Raw genomic sequence first — 21,023 nt, 5'->3', positions numbered from 1 at the left:
TTGACATTTATTTTTGCTTTTGTAATTTAATTTTTTGAAAAAGTGCCAGAGCCAATATCTGTAAAGCTGATGATATGGGTTAAAGCCACATAAGAACAGGATAGAAATAAAAGAAGCTAAGGAATTGACTGATCCTCTGATAATTACTCTCTAGATGTTTTCATCAAGAAACTGAAAGGTTATTCCTGTTTTCCTAAACTTAAAATCAGGGTTTCTGTTCTGAGTTTATCTTAGTTTGCTGTTCATTTTCTTGGCCATTCAGCTAAAAAAAAAAATTTGTGTCTCTTAGAACCAGACACAGAAAAATTAATGAATGCATCCAGTTCATTCAAATAGCTCACAGTCCAGAGGAAGAAATAGACATGACAAGATTATTGTACTCTAAAAGGAAAAATGGCACAGCTAATATATACTAAAGATCAGACACAGCAGCCTCCTTTACCTATTTGTTAACCAGAGTGGTCTAGGCCTCCTGGTAAAATGCTCTAACATTTGGGCATTAAGGGGAGATAAATCACAGAGGCACTCAGTGTTGGAATAATTTACAGTGAGGTGTTGCTGATTTTGCATTGCACAATTTCCTCTTCAGATTCTGACTCAGAATGCAATTCACAGTCTTCCACAATTTGACCTGCCTAATAATATCTACAGCCAAAGCTGGTCAGATACAACTGAGACCATTAGTGTCACCTTCTTCTTCCAGCCCTAAGAGTTTCTCCCCATCTAAATTCTATTTCCACAAAAATGTCACTTCTGGAATTATTTTTCTTCTATTATTATATAGCATAATGAAAGCCACCCATATTGGGTAGCACTGACATGCATAATCATAAAATAAATAAAAATCAAAAGTTACCATATGTGTTCAGTGCTTCAAGTTTGTTTCCTTTGGCTACGATTTAGGGACTTCTTCAGAGATGAGACTAAAGTGGCAGTAGTGCTAATAATGAAAACAAAAGCTAATTTACTGAGTGGTTGCTAATAATCTACCTATGCATTCATACATCCATGTTTATTATTCTTAAGAGCCTTATATGGTAAGCACTATTATGATCCTGATTTTATGGCTAAGAAAACTACATAAATAACTTCACTATAGAAAGCATTATGCTAAGTGAAATAAGCCAGTCGGAGAAAGACAGGTATCACATGATCTCACTCATTTGTGGGAATATAATGAACAACATAAACTGATGAACAAAAATAAACCCAGAGACATAGAAGCATTGAAGAGATCGCCAAACCTCAGAAGGAAGGCGGGGAAGGGGTGTGGGGGAGTAAGAGATCAACCAAAGGACTTGTATGCATGCATATAAGCATAACCAATGGACATAGACAGTAATCGGGGGAGGGGAGAGGGGATGAGGGCATGGGAGCAGCTGGGGAGAGGTCATTGGAAAGGGGGAAGAAGACATATGTAATACTTTAAACCAGGGGTCCTCAAACTTTTTAAAGTGGGGGCCAGATCACTGTCCCTCAGAGAGCTGGAGGGCCGGACTATATGAACTACTAATTCCTACTGTAACACCTCGGCTGCGCTCACTGCCCAAAAAACCTGGCGGGCAGGATCAGACTCCTCTGCGGGCCGCATGTGGCCCGCGGGCCGTAGTTTGAAGACCCCTGCAAGTTTAAACAATAAAGAATTTATTTTTTTAATATATATTTTATTGATTTTTCACAGAGAGGAAGGGAGAGGGATAGAGAGCCAGAAACATTGATGAGAGAGAAACATCGACCAGCTACCTCCTGCACATCCCCCACCAGGGATGTGCCCACAACCAATGTATATGCCCCTGACCGGAATCGAACCTGGGACCCCTCAGTCTGCAGACCGATGCTCTATCCACTGAGCCAAACTGGTTTCGGCACAATAAAGAATTTAAATAAATAATATTACAGAACTAAGTTACTAAGTTTCCGTAAGAATCCAGGTGTGCCAGACTCTAAGATCCATGCTCTAACCACTTGAAGTATACTGTGCTCCCTCTGGTGCTTCAACCAAACCCCATTGGTTTAGATCCATGAGGAAATTGTGTCACTGTGTTGGATTAGGCATACCTAGATGTGTCGTCTTGCATGGTCAATGGAAATGTCCCAAAGGCTGTAATTTGGAACATGAAGATTCTAGGTCTATTCTCTCGACCTTATAAAGACTGAAGGGAACGGCCTGTGGGATCCAGACCAACAGGAGCCCTGGAATTGTATTTCTCTGTCTGGGATCTTATGAGATTCCGGTCACAAATGAGTGTGGCTGCAGAGTAATGTGCTGTATAGACCATACACACAAGTCAACGCTGTGTACAGGGCATTGGGAACTGGACTTCAAAGACCTGCTTTAACTCATGTCAATTTTTTCAGTTATTAGATATAAAATTCTTTCAGTTATTATATAAAATGGTTGCATTTTAGAAGGAGTTTAACAGAGTGCCTGGCACACAGTTGACTGTTATTTGGATCCTATTTCCTCCCTCGCAGACAGAAACTTCAATACCTTGTTTCTAGGCTAGAGGCTGGAAGAGCTCTCCTGTGTGAAAAAGAAATATTAACAAATTGCCATATTGGATACCTCCTATTTCTTCCTTTAGCTTTCTGAATTTGATCCTTTTGTTGCTACTTAGCACCTTTAATCTTTATTCAGAGATGGAGAGAAAAAGAAGATTAAACATGGCAATAATTTAATCCTACTCCACTCCTCTCAATTTCTCTTGTAAAAAAAAGATATTAAAATATATTGGAACACATTCTAGCATCACTATTTTAGCTGTTTATCTTCTCTAATCCTCAGTTACTTTCTTTATCAAATGGAAATTATTCATTCAGCAAGTATTTCTTTTAAGTATTTTTACTGATTTCAGAGAGGTAGAGGTAGAGAGAGAGAGAGAGAAACATCAATGATGAGAGAGAATCACTGATTGGCTGCCTCCACACCCCCTACTGGGAATCGTGGGCACATGCCCTTGACCAGAATTGAACCAGGGACCCTTCAATCTGCAGGCCAACACTCTATCCACTGAGCCAAATCAGCCTAGCGATTGCACGGCAGCAACCTCAGCGATGAGAATTACGAAGAGAAGATAAAGTCAGGTTTTGTTGCAATGTCTGACGCATCGTAATACCTTCCTACTTTTCAGATGCTGTTGGTAAAATAGTGTTTTGCATAGACTTTTGTATTTCAGTTCTTTTTGGTTTGTTTATATTAGTGTATTTGCCTCTGAAGGAGTCTCCCAGAGGGAAGCCATTTTCTACTCCTCACCAGCTCCATGCAGTGTCTTGAAAAGCTGAGAGAATGGAAAAATGCACACACTGGATTCTTAATCAGCTATAACCCATCTTCTCTCTTGACTTTTGGCTCTAGGTCAGGGGTGACAGGGGGGAAATATTCCTTTGGAAAATAGTTTCCTGGTGTCTTTTTATAGCTGAGAAAAAATTTCAATCATTTCTCTATGATATGTGAGGAATTTGTATATAGCATGATATTCAATCCAGGGTGCTTTTGAACTGAGAATAAAACATTGGTTTCATGATGACTGCCAGGGAAGATGAAGCCAGTAGTTACGACAGTAGTTCTTTGCCTATTGCAGTGTGTTAGATGATGGCATTATGATATTATGGCATGCACAATGCATCATGATAGAGGCATGTACAGTGGTTTTTAGATTATGCTTACTGGATTTCCAGGTTAGAGCACATCTGTGTATTTGCTTATCCACCCACACTCCATTTATTTTTGTGGCTTCTCTCCTCAATTGAGGTCAAGTTATCCCTGCCTTGAGTATTTCTACAGTCCACTGTAGAAATTTGCTCATTCCCCTTCTCATTATTGCTTTGTTGTTATTATTGTCTTGTGACTTGACTCCAGCCTCCTTTTATTTATAGTTGATCTGAGTTGTTTAAGCTCTAACCTGAAGCTAATTTAGAGGGAGTAGGAAAGGGACGGGGAGACATACATGGTGGCTTCTTCGAAGTGGGAGACTCTGCTTCTCTCCTGGAGCCTGTCAGTGCATGATTTTTGACAGGACATCCGCCAGCAGGTTTGTTGCTGAGCGACTGCATTGCTCCCGTGCAAGAGCAGTCAGCGCATTCTGCCGATCGATGTACAAAAGAAACCTGACGTTAAGCCCCCGGAAGACAATGTGATTACGTCTCAGCTTCTCTGCCCTTTACTACGATGCTAGTGGGGTGGGGGTAGGGCCTCTGAATTAATTTCAAGATGCATTAACATATAATTACCATGTAGACTTGCTCCAGAGTATTGGCTTTCCCTAAGCAATTAGTCCCAGAAAGTACACAGGAGCTGTTTGTTCATGGCGCTGTCACAGGACTTTAGGATTTATTTATAATCTTTCCTACAGTGCCTGTGTGGGAAGAGAGCCGATAGTGCTGTGCCGGGAATTGGAGTGATTTGTCAGGTTACCGAATCAGCCGGAGGAACTGGCTGTATGGGTGGCACGGAAAATGCACAACTGATTGGGGTGGCAGAGAGGGCTGCGTCTCATCTGGCTCACACGTCCTTCAAGACAGAGGCAGTACATTCCCTCTGTAACATTTTCCTGCAGGATAACCAAAATGAAATCTTGTTATTTTGCATGTATATATGTTTATTTAAGAACCATTAAAAATAAAAAGCATGAGCCCTAGCTGGCTTGGCTCAGTGGATAGAGCATCGGCCTACAGACTGAAGGGTCCCAGGTTCGATTCCAGCCAAGAGCACATGCCTGGGTTGTGGGCTTGATCCCCAGTGGGGGGCGTGTAGGAGACAGCCCATCAATGATTTCCTCTCATCATTGATGTTTCTATCTCTCTCTCCTTCTCCCTTCTCTGAAATCAATAAAGAAATATATTGCCAAAACCAGTTTGGCTCAGTGGATAGAGCATCGGTCTGCAGACTGAAAGGTCCCAGGTTCGATTCCGGTCAAGGGCACGTACATTGGTTGCGGGCACATCCCCAGTAGGGGGTATGCAAGGGGCAGCTGATTGATATTTCTCTCATCGATGTTTCTAGCTCTCTATCCCTCTCCCTTCCTCTCTGTAAAAAATCAATAAAATATATTTTTTAAAAATAATTTAAAAAATAAAATAAAGAAATATATTTTAAAAATAAAAAAGCATGAATATTTCCCTTATTTGCCAGGGATAAAGACATACAACTACAGGTAAATTCATTTATGATTGTCTAGTAGTATTTATTTAATAAAAGAAATTGACTAGGACCATAAAGGTTAAATGACTGACCCATGTACCCCTATGTAGCTGCTTCATGACTAAACTCCACGTAAGGTCCTTTGCCAACACACTGGTCTCTACCATCGATCCTTCACTCTCTGCTCATTGACACTGAATTATTTTTGAAGTCTTTTGGAAAACTTAGGTGCAATTTAGAAGCATAGTACAGTAGTAAATACATTAATAGCTTTTGTGCATCCATAGATAAGATTCTAATTTATAGTCAAAAGCTTCTGTCATCTTAGATTGGCTCTTTTAGATTATTATCATATATGGATTTATAAATTGTACTTTTTAATGCAATAAGTAAGCCCTAAGAGACTCCATGTAATAAAATACTAGTTTCTACTAGACTCCATTGTAGAACCGCTAGTTTACGGAGCAGAAAGTAAAGGATTCAAAATTGCAAAGCAATTTCTTTTTCTACAGTTTTATTAACATAGGTAGGTTTACAATAGCTAAACACGCAAAAAGAAATTGATTGACCAATTTTTTTTATTATGGCAATGGTTTTATAAGTGTTCAAACATACCAAAATTTACATTTTAAGCATGTAATTTATTGTATATCTATTGTACCTCAGTAAAGCAGTTTTAAAAATCAGTTGATCAAACCTGACTAAAATAAATACTGTAAGCAAGTCCTGAATATGATCTTCCCGTATGCAAAGCTATAGTCACCCCGTTGTGTGACTCTTAAAAATAGTCTACAGCCTGATTAACAAATTGGAAAACCAGGAAAAGGATGAGGTCAGGCTTACACACAAAACAGCGGAGGACCTCTGCTGTGTGTGCAACGTTTTTCCTTCCTCCAAAGTGCAGTATCATCCCATCTCCTCCCAGCCCTGCCATGGTAGCACTCTAGTCAATAGCTGTGTCTTGCTAAAACACCTTCCCTCAGTAATCTACTGTGTTCCACCTCATTTGAGTTACATAAAGATGTACTCATTAAGAGACCAATTGGGAGATACGGAAGTGGGAGAGCTGTGTTGGGAACTGAGCTAACATTGAACACTTATTATTTATGAGGCAGTGCTGCATTTTTTTAAATCCATTCCCGCTCTTAACTTTGACAAGGGCCTAGTGAGAGTTGGTGCTATTTTAACCCCTATGTTACAAAAAAGGAAACTGAGGCACCAAAGGGCAGAATAAACATGTGAACACCAGCTTTTCTGATTCTAAAGGCTTTGTTTTTAAGTTATTTCATTCTTAGATTAATAGAGATTCTAGAAGGTAATCAGTGAATTTCTCCTCATTTTGTAGTGTGGGTAAATCTAGATTAATGCAGTTACAATATCTGAAGTAGTTTCTCACAATGCAATACCCTGTTACTCTTTCTATTTCCTAAAAATTTAACGCCACTTAAAATTCATTAAAAGGAGAATGCAGTTGATGGAATTATACCTATCTCCCAAGAACCAGAAAAGGAAAATAATACTTTTTGAGGTTGTTCTTGTCCAGTGTGAGAGCTCCTCTGAACTCCATAATTTAAGAGCTTTCTCCCTCAGTGCCGCTTAGAGCCAAGGCTTTCTTCTCAGGCTGCAGGAAATGTTACGTAAAACTTAGCTTGTCTTGAGTGGCCTCATTCTTTTCTGGGTTTCCTGCAATGAAGTCTTTGTCTTCTACTTCTGCCATTTTTGTTTCTGTCTCTGGCTCATTGGGGAAAGAGTTTTGAATTATTTAGTCTCACTTCAGTGTCTTTATGCTGCTAAATTATTTAAGCTAAAGACCTATATTCTTTCTGATCTTTGGGAGGAGTGCTATCATTTAATTTTCACCACCGCAGTCCTCATTACTGCTCTACCAAAGCCTTTTGGGAGGTTTCTGCAGTGAGCCATGTTTTCTTAAAATCATGGAGAGAAAGTGCAGTGAAAGCAGAAAAGTAAAAGTGAGAGTAACTGAAGAAACGTAGATTACTGAGGAAAGAGTATAAGAAATAGGGCTGGGAATGTGTGCTGGGAAGAAACTGGCCATTGGGAGGGGCAACTGGGTTTCAGCGGTGCCTTTGGAGGCTCTCCTCTCTTTTCTGCAGTTTCTCCTGGGGTTTCGCATGACACTGGAGTAGTTCTCCAGACCCCTGTTCCTGCATTTCCCAGTCCGGCTCCCCGCGCCCCTTTCCTCCCCCCGACTTCCTCCCAGGCCTGCTCGTGGCTATGTAGTGACTATACTTGAAATGCACTCTGGAAAGATATGCTCTTGGATTATTGAGAAGGGTTTCCTTATAACAGTCAGCCTCAACATAGAATTTATTTCTGTATTTTGCTTTATTTGCAGAATAGAAATTTAGAGTCACTCATACTTGCAATGCAATTTAAGGCACAAAGCTTAAACTAAAAGTTTTTTTAAATATATTTTTATTGATTTCAGAGAGGAAGAGAGAGGGAGAGAGAGAGATAGGAATATCAATGATGAGAAAGAACCATTGATCGGCTGCCTCCTACATGCCTCCTTCTAAGGATCGAGCCCACAACCAGAATCAAACCTGGGACCCTTCAGTCCACAAGCCCTCTATCCACTGAAACAAACTGTCTAGGGCTAAAGTAGAAGTTTTAATAAGATTCTTATTCCAAGTTTGACTTACTAACAATATCAAACAACTGCTCAAATTTATTTTTTTTTAAATGTGGTTGTGAATGTGTGTTTTAATTATAGTTTTTAAGATACAAGCATAAAATCAGTATTCCAACCTGAAAATCAGATGTTCCATCCAAAACAGTCACCACGAGTCTATTTCTCATTATTTTAAGTCAGGAAAAATTATACATTATGTTAACCCTATCCCAATTTCCTACTCTGCCAAATATATATTTCAAAATATAACTGAAATACAATAAAAGTAATCACATATAGGTAACACATACTCATGTTCGGATGTAAAATGCCTAATAGCACTTCAGAACTACCAAGTAATGCGGTTGCCAACACAATTGCTTTGTATGCAATGGTTTCTGTTAGCTCCACGGACATCTAAGCTGCACATCTTCCTTGTTGCTACGGAATGTGTGGTTGGAAATGTCTCTCTGTGATTCAGTACGGGACTTTCCCCTCACAGCATTATGTTTAAAGTGCTTTATTTTGGCTCTGGCCAGTTTCACGTCAGCTAGAGGACTAAAGGGTCACGCGTTTTCATAATATTTATATATTATAATTTAAAATTGTTTAGACTCTCTGAATTTTATTGGCCATCCTTATTTATGTTTCTGGCTGTAATTCCCAAGTATTCAGTTAGCAAATAGGTTTTAATTCTAACTGATTCCCTAACATACTGAGTTGTCATAAGGCATTGTTTCTCACTGCTGTTTTTCTATTTTTTAATTTATAGTTTATACTTTTCACATGTTCTTAGAGTAGCATATGATCATAACAAAATTATTGTGCAGGTGAAAGTAATCATCTTTTCTCTTTCACCTTTGTGATACTCCTCCTCCAGCAATCACCATTGTTAACATTTTTCCTATTTGTCTCATGCCGAGTCATATACATCTGTGCAAACATAGATTTTATGATTAATATAAAAAAAAACCACAGAATCCTATTGCACTGACCTTTTTATTGAGTGGAATAATACCTTAGCATACTGGTGTATATGTCTTTGTGTAATTATCATGCTGTCATGCAGAGTAGTGTGGCACTGCCAGACTCTATATGAGATGTGTTTTGAAAGTTAACAAATACATGTGATGTAATCCTGCCTCTCTAGGATTGATTCACTGACAGAGTTAATGTTAAAAAAGAAAACACACACACACACACACACACACACACATACACACATACGGATGGGGTTTGTGGCTATGTCTACAGAAGCAGCAAGAAAAATATTTTATTTATTTTATTATTATTTTTATTAAGGAGAGAGAGGGAAGGAAAATATTTGGAAAGCAAGAGCAAAAACTCCCAATATTAGAGGAAATTAGAGTAGAGCGCTAATCTGATTGTTAGTATGAAATAAGCAAACATTGAACTGGGCATTACCAGTTTGAGGAATGTCTTAACTCATAACATGTGCTGATGATGTTCTTGGAAGAAGGAATTCTAGGTCAGGTCACCTGACTTCTGTTTATTTATGTGACTAACAATACCATTAATAGAATTAGGCTGTAATGCCTCAGCCTCCTCGGAAAAACCTGACTCCCCTGCAATATTAATGAGCTGTTCAGAGGTAGATATTTCTGCCTTCCGTTATTTATTCCTTCCTGTGCCCTGAAGGTAATAGGAAACTGTCTACAGGCACCTATTTAATTTGGTCAGTGAACCAACCTATAGCAATTGGACCAACTTCCAGGGAAACTCTAAAAATCAGTAGCACAATCATATTTCTCTGCTCACTTCCTTGAAGTCAATATTTTTCAAAATTGTCAGCATTTAAGAGTCAAAAGAATATCTTACTATTTTCCCAACATATCAAATTTAGAAAGATGTGAACTACATATTACTATTACTTTGCCTTTAGAAGGTATTTCAATTTAATTGGTTTTGCCTGAGAGAAAATAAATCTTTCATGCTTAAGCTTTTTAAATGAATGGGTTCCTTTGGGAACAGTGTACTGCATAAGAAATAGATTACATTGAAGCTGCATCTATTAAACTTAGTCCTCAAAACCTGCTCCTTTGCTCAAAGTATTAAGATATTGGAGCTTATTATTATTTATTTTGTCTTTTTGAGAAATTTTTAATATGATATTCTTCATTCTAGAGAAATTGTGTTTTCATGTAAATTTTAGTCATCTTCTCTGTTTTATCCATGGCTTTGGTGTCCATTACTTCCCTTCGGTTCTCCCATCTATAAAACTAAAACAGGAGCTGCTCATGGGAGGTTGGCTGTGGGAGCACACTGACCACCAGGGGGGCAGCTCCTGCATTGAGCGTCTGCCCTCACGTGGTCAATGCGTGTCATAGTGACAGGTTGTTTGGTCATTTGGCTGCTTAGGCTTTTATATATATAGATTTCTTGGTCTGGGGATTCTATTTTGAGAAGCTTTATTAATTGGATTTAAAATTCCATATAATTAAATTGTGCTATACTATGGCTTTTCTCCCCACCCCAGATAAATACCCTTAGAAATGTTTCTCATTATTAACAAGAAAGGCTTTTGGATTCCAACAGATTTGGCTATGAATATTGGCTTTAGATATGTTATATTGGTCAAATTTCTTAAACTCACTAAGCCTCAATTTCTCTATCTGTATAATGAGGTAATGATGCATTCCTCTACTGCAGTGGTTCTCAACCTTTTTAATGCTGCAACCCTTTAATACAGTTCCTCATGTTGTGGTGACCCCCAACCATAAAACTATTTTTGTTGCTACTTCATAACTGTAATTTTGCTACTGTTATGAATCGTAATGTAAATATCTGTGTTTTCCGATGGTCTTAGGTGACCCTGCTGGCGGTTCTCAACCTGTGGGTCACAGCAGGTTGAGAACCGCTGCTATAGAGTCTAAGACCAACTAAGAGTACCTAGTTGAAAACCTATCTCTCCATGATATTTTTGCATAATTAATTTTATTTAAACAAATCTCATGAAAAAAAAATCCTCTAAAGTGAAAGTTTATGTAGAATAACAAAAGGATTTATATCCATTTACTTTTATTGAATCTTTACCAGATTAATTCTACTTCTTCTGTAAAATATAGCAATTAAGTATCCCATCTCTTATACTTGAATAATCTAGAGGGTTTACTTCAAATCACTGTGGCTTTGTTTTTGTTTCTGTTGTCTTGTTTTACTACTGTGACAAAAACCAACCCATGAGGGGGAAATGTCTCACTATGACTTAAGTTTTACAGATAAGGTGTTTCTCATGTGGGGCTATTGTCTTCAGTGTCTAGAAGTGCTAGAATTTGCTCCTGAATGACATTTCAGAGAGATTCTTGATTGCCCAAGTCAATATTCAGCCTGGAGGGTCCTGACAATGCAAACTTGTGTGGCCCACCGTTATGGATAGTATTTGTGATAGGAAGGTTTGAAGGACCATCCCTTGTAAAGAGAAGTGATTGTGTGCTGGCCGAGATCCCCCGTCTGATCTGATTGTTTCATTGAGTGCAATGAATCACATAAAATACACTTTCCATCATCATGGCTTGATGAATGTGAGAGGAAGATATACTTTATCATCTAAACTAGTGTGACCGAACTAAAGGGGGTTTGTTCACCTGTGCACATCAAAGACCAATCAAATCCTAACAGGAGTTTGCTGCCAATAAAGTAAAGGTTTGATGTTAAGGGAATGGCACCAAACCTAGAGTCGCAGGTGAGCTCGTGTTCAAAGACCGAGCTCCCCGATGGCTTCTAGGGGATGGGTTAAATAGGGGGAAATTGTTAGGCATGGTCACTAATGGAGTTAGGGTCACAGCTAGGATCAGTGCTAGGGTAGGGGTAGTTGATCAGTGCATCTGGTCCTGATGTCAGCCAGGGTGTCACCTGTCTGGTTTCCCAAGGGTGTGGTCAGTGGGGCCTTCCGCTTTTCTGGGCCTGGAGCTTAAACACCACTGAGGCCTAGATGTTATCTCTAGTTTGACTGAAACTCTATCTCTGGGGTCAGTAGACACGAGGTTTTGTTCTTAAGGTTTTGATGCTGACCAGAACCTCATTGTTCTGGGGGCTTAGTAATAACTGAGGGAGTGGATGTGCAAGGGAGAGGGAGATGGTGCATCAGGGTGCTGGGTGAGGCCAGTTTGAATGAAAAGGAAAGAAAGGAGAAAAGGTTGTATTGAAGAAATGCAGTTTCTTTGCCGTTACACTAGGTTGCTTTTGAGAGAGAGTGCTATTAATAATTGAAACAACGTGTACAAACTGGGCTACTCCAGAAAATTTAGGATATATGTTTACCCTTGAATGGAAGAGTTCTTGATCTCAGATTTTAAGAAAATAGATTATTTGGGTAGAAAGAGAATACTAAATCAGAATTAAGGATAGTTTTTCTCACCATTATGAGATAATATTAAAGGTAAGGCCATCTCTGAATAGTGTATTATTATTTCCTTATATCACGGAGTCACCTTTGAAAGGAGAGACTTTGGACCTAGTTTTTCTACTTATCAGATTACTAAAATAAATAGAAAGTAATGTTATTCCAATTTCTAGGTAATATGATCCCTCATATTCTTAAAGGATGGGAGCAGTATTTACCCTCAAATGATATATCATATTAAGTGTATTAAGTATATTAGAAGTGTATTAAGTATATATCCTTGTTCAGGGTGCAGTTCATTTGAAAAGAGAAAGGTGCTGTCTTATTGGGACTCCACAGTGCATTTGGGACTTTAAAAGCCTCACAGTCAATAATCAGGCATTTCCCCTCTGCATGATGGTGAAGTACTTGATTCTGAACACTTTGAAATATTCAGTTCTAAGATGCTAGATGACTAAGCATCCTCCTGTTCCTGCTCAGAGATTATTTAAAAGACAACTTTATAAAGATGACCTCTCCAAATCATCTGATTTTTATGGGTACCGTACACATGAAGTGACATCTAAGCATGCCTGAGGATTCTCTGCTTTTAAACTAGTAGCAACATCACCTTGGACAAATTCTTCAAGCTCTTGGAGTTCCAGTTTCCTCTTCTGGTGAAAGTACATAGCTTCCCAGTTGTTGTGAACTTTAAATGAGATATTGTGCATGAAGATTGTAGCAGTGTTTAGCACAGAGTAAACTCAGTAAACAATAGCCATTATTAGTTAGAATTTACCTGAAAGACTTCTGAGAGGTGTAGAATTCTTCCTCCTCCTTCTCTTCTCCTCCTCCTCCTCCTCCTCCTCCTCCTCCTCCTCCTCCTCCTCCTCCTTCTCCTCTTTCTCCTCCTCCTTCTCCTTCTCCTTCTCCTTCTCCTCCTCCTCCTTCTCCTCTTTCTCCTCCTCCTTCTCCTTCTCCTCCTCCTCCTCCTCCTCCTCCTCCTCCTCCTCCTCCTCCTCCTCCTCCTCCTCCTCCTTCTTCTTCTTCTTCTTCTTCTTTTTGCCTGTGCTAAACTTAGAAGATGACCTACATCTGCTGTTTAAAGAATAATGCCCTCGCCGAAACCGGTTTGGCTCCGCAGTAGGGCGTCGGTCTGCGGACTGAAAGGTCCCAGGTTCTATTCCAGTCAAGGGCATGTACCTTGGTTGTGGGCACATCCCCAGTAGGGGGTGTGCAAGAGGCAGCTGGTCGATATTTCTCTCTCATCGACGTTTCTAGCTCTCTATCCCTCTCCCTTCCTCTCTGTAAGAAAAATCAATAAAATATATTTTTTTTAAAAAAAGAATAATGCCCTCAAGAACAGCCACTTCTCAGAAATAGAGTGACAGTCTCAAGTTAATTATGCACAAAAAGTATTATTTGGAGTGTATTTCCTTTGGTGATGAAGAAATATAAAAGCTTCTTTTATAGTTGGAAGCTATATACTTTTTATTTGAATGGTGAAATTGTTTTATATTGAATAAGATCTAATGAAACATGAGATCTTCCTCTCAGAGCTGCTGTCATTTCTGAGGCCAGAAAAGGGGCTTTGTTTTAGACGTTTTTAATACAGAGATATGCTTTTTTTTTTTTTTCATTTAATTCAGTTAAATCAGGTTTCATTCTGCCCCAAGTTTCTAATAGTTTTGTTCCCAGTCTCCCACTGAAGAGCCTTTGAGCCTTGGCAGAAAGCAGTTACCTTAGCAGTAAGCGCGGCAGTCGTTGGTCCTGGACAAAAAGCAAGCAACATGCTTCCCCCCCCCCCCCCGCCACAGCCTCTGCACATTCAGAAACTGTACTCAGAAAGACATAAGGCTTTCTTTTGTCTTTAAGGCATTTAGATTTTCTTTTACGTGAATTAAAATTAACGACCTGCTCTCTTCATTTGGGCTCTAACGCTTTCCTCTTAAAATAATACTACTATGGCTGAGACCGGTTTGGCTCAATGGATAGAGCGTCGGCTTGGGGACTGAAGGGACCCGAGTTCGATTCCAGTCAAGGGCATGTACCTTGGTTGCGGGCATATCCCCAGTAGGGGGTGTGCAAGAGGCAGCTGATCGATGACTCTCTCATCGATGTTTCTAGCTTTCTATCTCTCTCCCATCCTCTCTGTACAAAATCAATAAAACATATTTAAAAATAAAAATAAAAATAAAAAATAATACTACTATAATATGTATCCTAGTCTATCAAAATGGAGGACCACAGCTAAAAAGCAGGCATATCCATAAATGTGAAATAGCTCAAGTCTTTTAATACTTTATAAGTATTAAAAAAATCGAACCTGGGACCTTTCAGTCACTGTGAAGGCTAGAGACCACCTCAGAGAAAGTGTACTAGCAGTTGATTAATGAAAGTGCCACTTCCAATTATGGCTGTGTGACCACGTCTTCATTGAGCACCACTGTATACAAGTTATGCATGACAAGCTGGCGAATACCAAGAAGACACTGGTTCCTGGCCTCAAGGAGTATAGCTCAGTTCAATAAAATGTTGTGTGCCTGTTTAATGCTGACCACCCAGAAGTATTGACTTTACCAGGTCGGGTAGGGTAAGGGTGTAAGTGCAATAAGAAAAATTATTATAAACCTGGTGCCATAAAACTCAAAGCCTGGAGGGTTTGATAGATCAAGGTTTAGGAAAGACTTTCTGAAAGCAGAGGCCAGGCATAGTGAAGACACTTGAAAATAATTACCTGAATGCCAGTCATTGAATCAAGCAGATTCCATGCATCATCTCATTTTAAAATTGTGATGTAAAGATCTTTATTTGTAGTAAAGATATTGAAAAATATGGTTAGCAAAGCAAAAGTGATTATTCTGGACATTCTATTTTGTAACTAGGTTTTGCCCTTTAATACATTTTGGATATTTCCTGTCACTAAGTATGCTTTTTCACTTTATTTTTAATGACTACCTGATTTATTTAACCATTTCCCTTATAACTAAGCTAGGTAAGATGTAAATACAAGAAAAAATTTTTTAAAGGAGACAATTAAGACCATGAAGAAAAATATGTAATCTAGAGGGTGGGCACTTTTTTAAAAGAGATTTTATTTTTTTTAGAAAAGCAAAATTGAGAAGAAGTTACACACATTCACAGCCTCTCCCATTATCAATATCCCCCTCCAGAAGAGTAGTACATTTACTACAACTGATGAGCCTCCATTGACATATCATTTCATGTCATAATCACCCAAAGTCCATACTTCACATTAGAGTTGATTCTTAGTCTTGTACATTCTGTAGGTTTGGACAAATGTATAATGGCACATATCTATTATTGTATTATACGAAGGGTGGGCACATTTCTTAATAAATTATATTAAAAGGGTGGAAACTTTAACAGAAAAAAAACAAGTAGTTTTAAATACATAAAAATTTAAAAATCTTTTAGGTAATCAAGATTATGCAACCTCAGAGGAAAGGCATGGGAGAGAAGGGTGAGAGATCAACCAAAGGACTTGTATGTATGCATATAAGCCAAACTCATGGACACAGGCAGTAGCGGGGTGAGGGCATGTGCTGGGGGAGAGGGGAATGAGTGGGGAGAAGTCAATGGAGGAAAAAGACATACTTTAAACAATAAAGAGTTAAATTTTAAAATGATTACTATAAATAAAATTCTTTAATTTATCTCATTAAATTCTCTCAATAGTTTTATGAAGTAGGTGCTTGGATTTCTTTTAAAGAAGAGGAAACAAAGGTGCAGAAAAATGACACTCCAAATCAGTGAACTTCTGGGATATTAATTATCTTGGTGAAAAATAAATGTTGATAGAATAAGAGACATATTGAAGAAGTAGTTCAAGTTTAGTCTTTGCAGCAACCTTTGATATGAATTCCAGCTACTACGTCAAGGTGATGGATGAACTTCATTTTAACAGTTAAAAATACTATATTTTGCCTAGCTGGCATGGCTCAAGGGTTGAGCATCAACCTATGAACCAGGAGGTCACAATTTGATTCCCGATCGGGGCACATGCCTGGGTTGCAGGCTCAATCCCCAGTGTGGGATGTACAGGAGGCAGCCAATCCATGATTCTCTCTCATCATCGATGTTTCTCTCCCTCTCTCTCTCTCTCTCTTTCTCTCTGAAATCAATAAAAATGTATTTTAAATATATATTTTTTCATTCCATTCTTTGAACTTTGTTCACTTCTATACCTTTCATACACTTTCTCATTATAGTTGTTGTAACAAAAATGATACCTTTTTCAGGTGTGTCTTCATATGCAAAATTTCAGAGCTATCAAGGACAAATTAGATGCTAATTACTGATAAAGTATAAAATCCCTTTTTTTCTATCCCTTATGTAATAGACTATATATGCATCCCTTTAGTAGTAGAAATTATCAAGGCTCTGATAAACTTGATAATTTCTTGTTAAAAACAGGAGGAGAAAAGCCAAAACTGACCCAACTGGTGTGGCTCAGTTGGTTAAACATGGTCCAGAGCAACAAGAGGTCAAAGGGTTTTTTTTGTTTGTTTGTTTGTTTTTTAATATATTTTATTGATTTTATACAGAGAGGAAGTGGGAGAGAGAGAGAGTTAGAAACATCGATGAGAGAGTCATCGATCAGCTGCCTCTTGCACACCCCCTACTGGGGATATGCCCGCAACCAGAATCGAACCCGGGACCTTTCAGTCCCCAAGCCGACGCTCTATCCATTGAGCCAAACCGGTCCTGGCGAGAGGTCAAAGGTTTGATTCCCAGTTGGAGCACATGCCTAGGTTGTGGGCTCTACCCCCAGTGCAGGGCGTGCAGGAGGCAGCCTATGGATTTTGATGCTTCTGTGTTTTCCTCTCCTTTTGTCTTTCTCAAAAAAATCAATAAAAACATACTAAAAAAAGAAAAAGAAAAGCCTAAACTGAACTATTAGCAATGGGTGAAATAAAAAATTGATTATTGGCTATCAGCATAGTTTATCAATAGGAAAATCTGGAATGAAAAAATTTAGAATATAAATGTTTTTAGGTCATATTTATGTGAATTCTATCAAGTTAAAAATCCCATCGCATCTTGGATAAAAGCAGTTGGATTACTGATTGTTTACAGTAAAATGTTTCTGTACAATTGATCTAAAATTTAATTAAAAATGGAGATATAATATTTACCTCCTCTGGAGTAATAAAATTTATGCTATGTAATAATCTTGACATGTTTATGGCATGATATTTAATGGGCACTCCAGAGCACTGGTGAATACCACCGTTTGGTCTGTTTTCTACATTTTTTAAGAATCTGGAGAAGCTGTAGGTAATGAAATATACATCATAAACTTTTTGCATCTAGCTCAACTATTGCTGTCTTGATATTTAGCAAAAGGGTAAGGACTGTGTTCTATTAACTTCATTCATAACTGATTTAAGATATTTTATTATTTTTTTAAATATATTTTATTGATTTTTCACAGAGAGGAAGAGAGAGATAGAGAGTTAGAAACATCGATGAGAGAGAATCATCGATCAGCTGCCTCTTGCGCACCCCCTACTGGGGAGGTGCCCGCAACCAAGGTACATCCCCCTGCCCGGAATAGAACCCGGGACCTTTCAGTCCGCAGGCCGACGATCCATCCACTGAGCCAAACCGGTCCCGGCTGATTTAAGATATTTTAATAGCTGTTTAGAATTAGTGTTTAAATCCATACTACAAAGAATATTAAGATTTTTGGCACAAAATAATCCTACATGTAGCCACTTAAAAAAATGAATGGAGCCGAAACCGGTTTTGCACAGTAGGTAGAGCGTCGGCCTGTGGACTGAAAGATTCCAGGTTCGATTCTGGTCAAGGGCATGTACCTTGGTTTTGGGCACATCCCCAATAGGGGGTGTGCAAGAGGCAGCTGATTAATGATTCTCTCTCACTGATGTTTCTAACTCTCTATCCCTCTCTCTTTCTCTCTGTAAAAAATCAATAAAGTATATTTTAAAAAATGAATGGACTTTATTGTTTAACTCCATGTATGTAGATATATTCTTGGATAACATATAACTATTGTATATACATATATTTTTATACAAAATGTACATATTGCATGGTTTACAAGTACACTTTTTATTTTGTCCCAAACAGATAAACAATCAGATTCTGTATGGAAGAAGTCACCAGAATGCATCTGCCATTATTAAGACTGCCCCATCCAAGATCAAACTGGTTTTCATCAGGTGAGATAGATATATCAGAAAATCTGAGCTCTCGTCAGGAAATGTTATTATCTATGTAAGATTTTTTTTCCTTTGGTTTGTTTAACAAAATCAATGTATTATAAATACATTTTCCTTTTGTAACTGTCACTGTAGGAAAAGTCTAGTTTGTTTTGAGTATGTGGCTGTCTTGTTATTTGTTTCACATGATAGTATTGATAGTTGAAACTAGTATTTGTATTTCAGTTTTTAAAAATTCTTCCCTTCCTGGATATGATTCCTTCTCTACAAATACAATAGCATCTTCTAGCTTCTCCTCCTTCTGTCACAATCATTTGGTATAGGTGCTGACTCATTAATGTCTACATCAATGAATAGACAAGAAAACAGTACCCAGGAAGCTATGGAAGCTTCATATTAGCAGTACTGGTGAGAAATCCAGAGGGAAATTCTGCTGTCTAGAGCTACATAGTGTTTGGGGCTTCATATGTACCTACACCTTGCCTGATAGCTGACTGAGCCTTTTTGACAAAAGTGAATCAGATGAGGGAGTTCTCATTGGTGGTAGCTACCATTGCCTCATCAGCAGTGAAAAGAGCTTTGATTCTCTGTTATTGGTCTAAGATGACAGATAAATCTGAATTATTTTTGGGTGACATACTAACCCTGTTTTTTTGTTTGTTTGTTTGTTTGTTTTTTAAATATATTTTATTGATTATTTTTAATTGATTATGGTCTCACATAATTGTCCTTATTCCCCTATTCCCATCCCAAACCCCTCCCTAGATATGCTTCCCCCCCCCAACTTCCATTGTCCATGGCCACTGGCTAGGCCCGTATGTATGCACACAAGTCCTTTGGTTGATCTCTTCCCCTTTACCCCCACCTTCCCCTACTTTCCCTCTGAGGTTTGAGAGTCTGATTGCAGGTTCTCTTTCTCTGAGTCTGTTTATGCTGTTCATTATTTTCTCTAGATGTGTGAGATCATGTGATCCAAGAAATACCCTTGTAAAAACCTAAACTGCAACAAGCCATAATGGTTATGCTGAGAGGCAAATGAATCAGTCTGTAGTGAATTCCTTTCTGGGCCAACAGTTCTTTTGCATCCCAATTTCAATGCCAGATAGTTCCTTATGTGTACATGCCAGCCATGATATTTCAGATCTGGTTGGTGGACAAATGGTGGTAATGCAGGTCCGCCCATCTCTGGTTTGGTCCTGGGCATCCTTCAGCAACCCGCAGCTTCTGTCTGCTGGTATGCTGAGGCGTCGTCAGCATCTTCCATCTCTGAATTGTGTCTCTTCTGTCTTCATGGCTGGATAACCCTGTATGTTAACTGTTGCTCTGTTTCTCTTCCTTCTGAGCCTCAGTTATTTGTAAAATGGAAATAATAAAACATCTGCCTCATTGTGATATTTCAAAAATTTGAAATGTTCCGTAGAGCAGTGTTTTTCAACCTTTTTTGGGCAAAGGCACACTTGTTTCATGAAAAAAATCACGAGGCACACCACCATTAGAAAATGTTAAAAAATTTAACTCTGTGCCTATATTGACTATATATAAAGTAATTCTCTTGAATAGGAATCAAATAAACACAAAGAAAGTATTTTATAATTACTTTATTATGAAATATTAAGTAAACAAAATAGTGAAAAATTATAAAATTCTTGTCTTGTCTGCACCTACGGCACACCAGGCAACATCTCGCCGCGGAACAGCGGTTGAAAAACGCTGCCGTAGAGTGTCTAGCATAGAGCAAAGAATGAAAGAGTGTTAACTGAAACAAGTATTTTATGATGGTGATTATTCTTCTTCTTCCTTTTCTCTTACCTGTCAGTAAGACCTATCTAATCCCAGGGGACTGGTGGGATTAAAGGGTAATTTTATTCCCAGATATGGGCACTACTGTAGGTGATTAAAATATTCCTTCCCACACCATCACTTCAACCTCAGGGGGTGTTATTGCTTTGCTTCGAAAGAAATCCTACATTGGCAACTTTTTCTCCCACTCACTAGCATTTTCTGGTCTTCCAGTTTTTTACTCTTGTTTCCAGTGGGAAAACCTTTCTTCTGTTTGTATGTCTTTGTGTGTTGAGGTGACCTTTTCTGACTTACTCACCTTGATTTACTCTGTTAGTCACAGGTCTTCTGTTTGAATTTCTTTGCCCTTCCTATTGCCAGAGGTTACAAAATTAAACTTAGATGGTGAAAAGAGGAACAGCTTGAGGAATGTTCAGCCACTCTGGAGTTTGGAATCATGGGACAAGTGGGCGGAACACTTTGTGACGTGTATGATTGGCTGGCCATGGTGCTGTACACCTGAGACCAGTTAAAAGTAATGTTGAAAGTGAACTGTAGTTGAAAAGTTAAAAAAATATTAATTTAGAAAAAAGAGTTTAGGTCCTGGCTAGTGTGGCTCAGTTGGTTGGAGCATCATCCCATACACCACAAAGTGTAGGCTCAGGGAACATGCCTGGATTTTGGGTTCCATCACAAATTGGGGTGTGTGCCCATTTGGGGCATGTGTAGGAGGCAGCTAATTGATGTTTCCCTCTCACATTGATGTTTCACTCTTCCTTTCCCTCTTCCTCTGTCTAAAAATCAATAATAATAAAATTAAAAAAAGTTTAGGGCAGGACTGGTTTGGCTCAGTGGACAGAGCATCGGCCTGCGGACTGAAAGGTCCTGGGTTTGATTCCGGTCAAGGGCATGTACCTTGAT

At 38.6% G+C, this 21,023-nt stretch overlaps 1 protein-coding gene and 1 long non-coding RNA gene across 6 annotated transcripts in view; one reads left to right on the top strand and one right to left on the bottom strand.

The window, feature by feature from the left end:
- Nucleotides 1-21,023, top strand: part of PATJ (PATJ crumbs cell polarity complex component) — a 762,329-nt gene that overhangs the window by 181,891 nt on the left and 559,415 nt on the right. For all 5 annotated transcript variants that reach the window (XR_014794340.1, XM_084876078.1, XM_084876077.1 and 2 more), the window contains one exon: nucleotides 18,232-18,323. Coding sequence is in view for 4 of the 5 variants with exons in the window: in XM_084876078.1 (XP_084732204.1) it covers nucleotides 18,232-18,323 (92 nt within the window). In the remaining variant the exon portion in view is untranslated. The remainder of the gene's footprint in view (nucleotides 1-18,231; nucleotides 18,324-21,023) is intronic.
- The window catches only part of LOC311618492, a 700,613-nt gene that overhangs the window by 624,258 nt on the left and 55,332 nt on the right, over nucleotides 1-21,023 (bottom strand). The gene's annotated exons all lie outside the window — the stretch shown is intronic.

Source organism: Pipistrellus hanaki (assembly GCF_964339955.1).
Source record: "Pipistrellus hanaki genome assembly, chromosome: 2".
Classification (NCBI taxonomy): Eukaryota; Metazoa; Chordata; class Mammalia; order Chiroptera; family Vespertilionidae; genus Pipistrellus; species Pipistrellus hanaki.
Note: the sequence above shows the minus strand (reverse complement) of the source record. Positions and strands in the feature narration are given on the sequence as shown.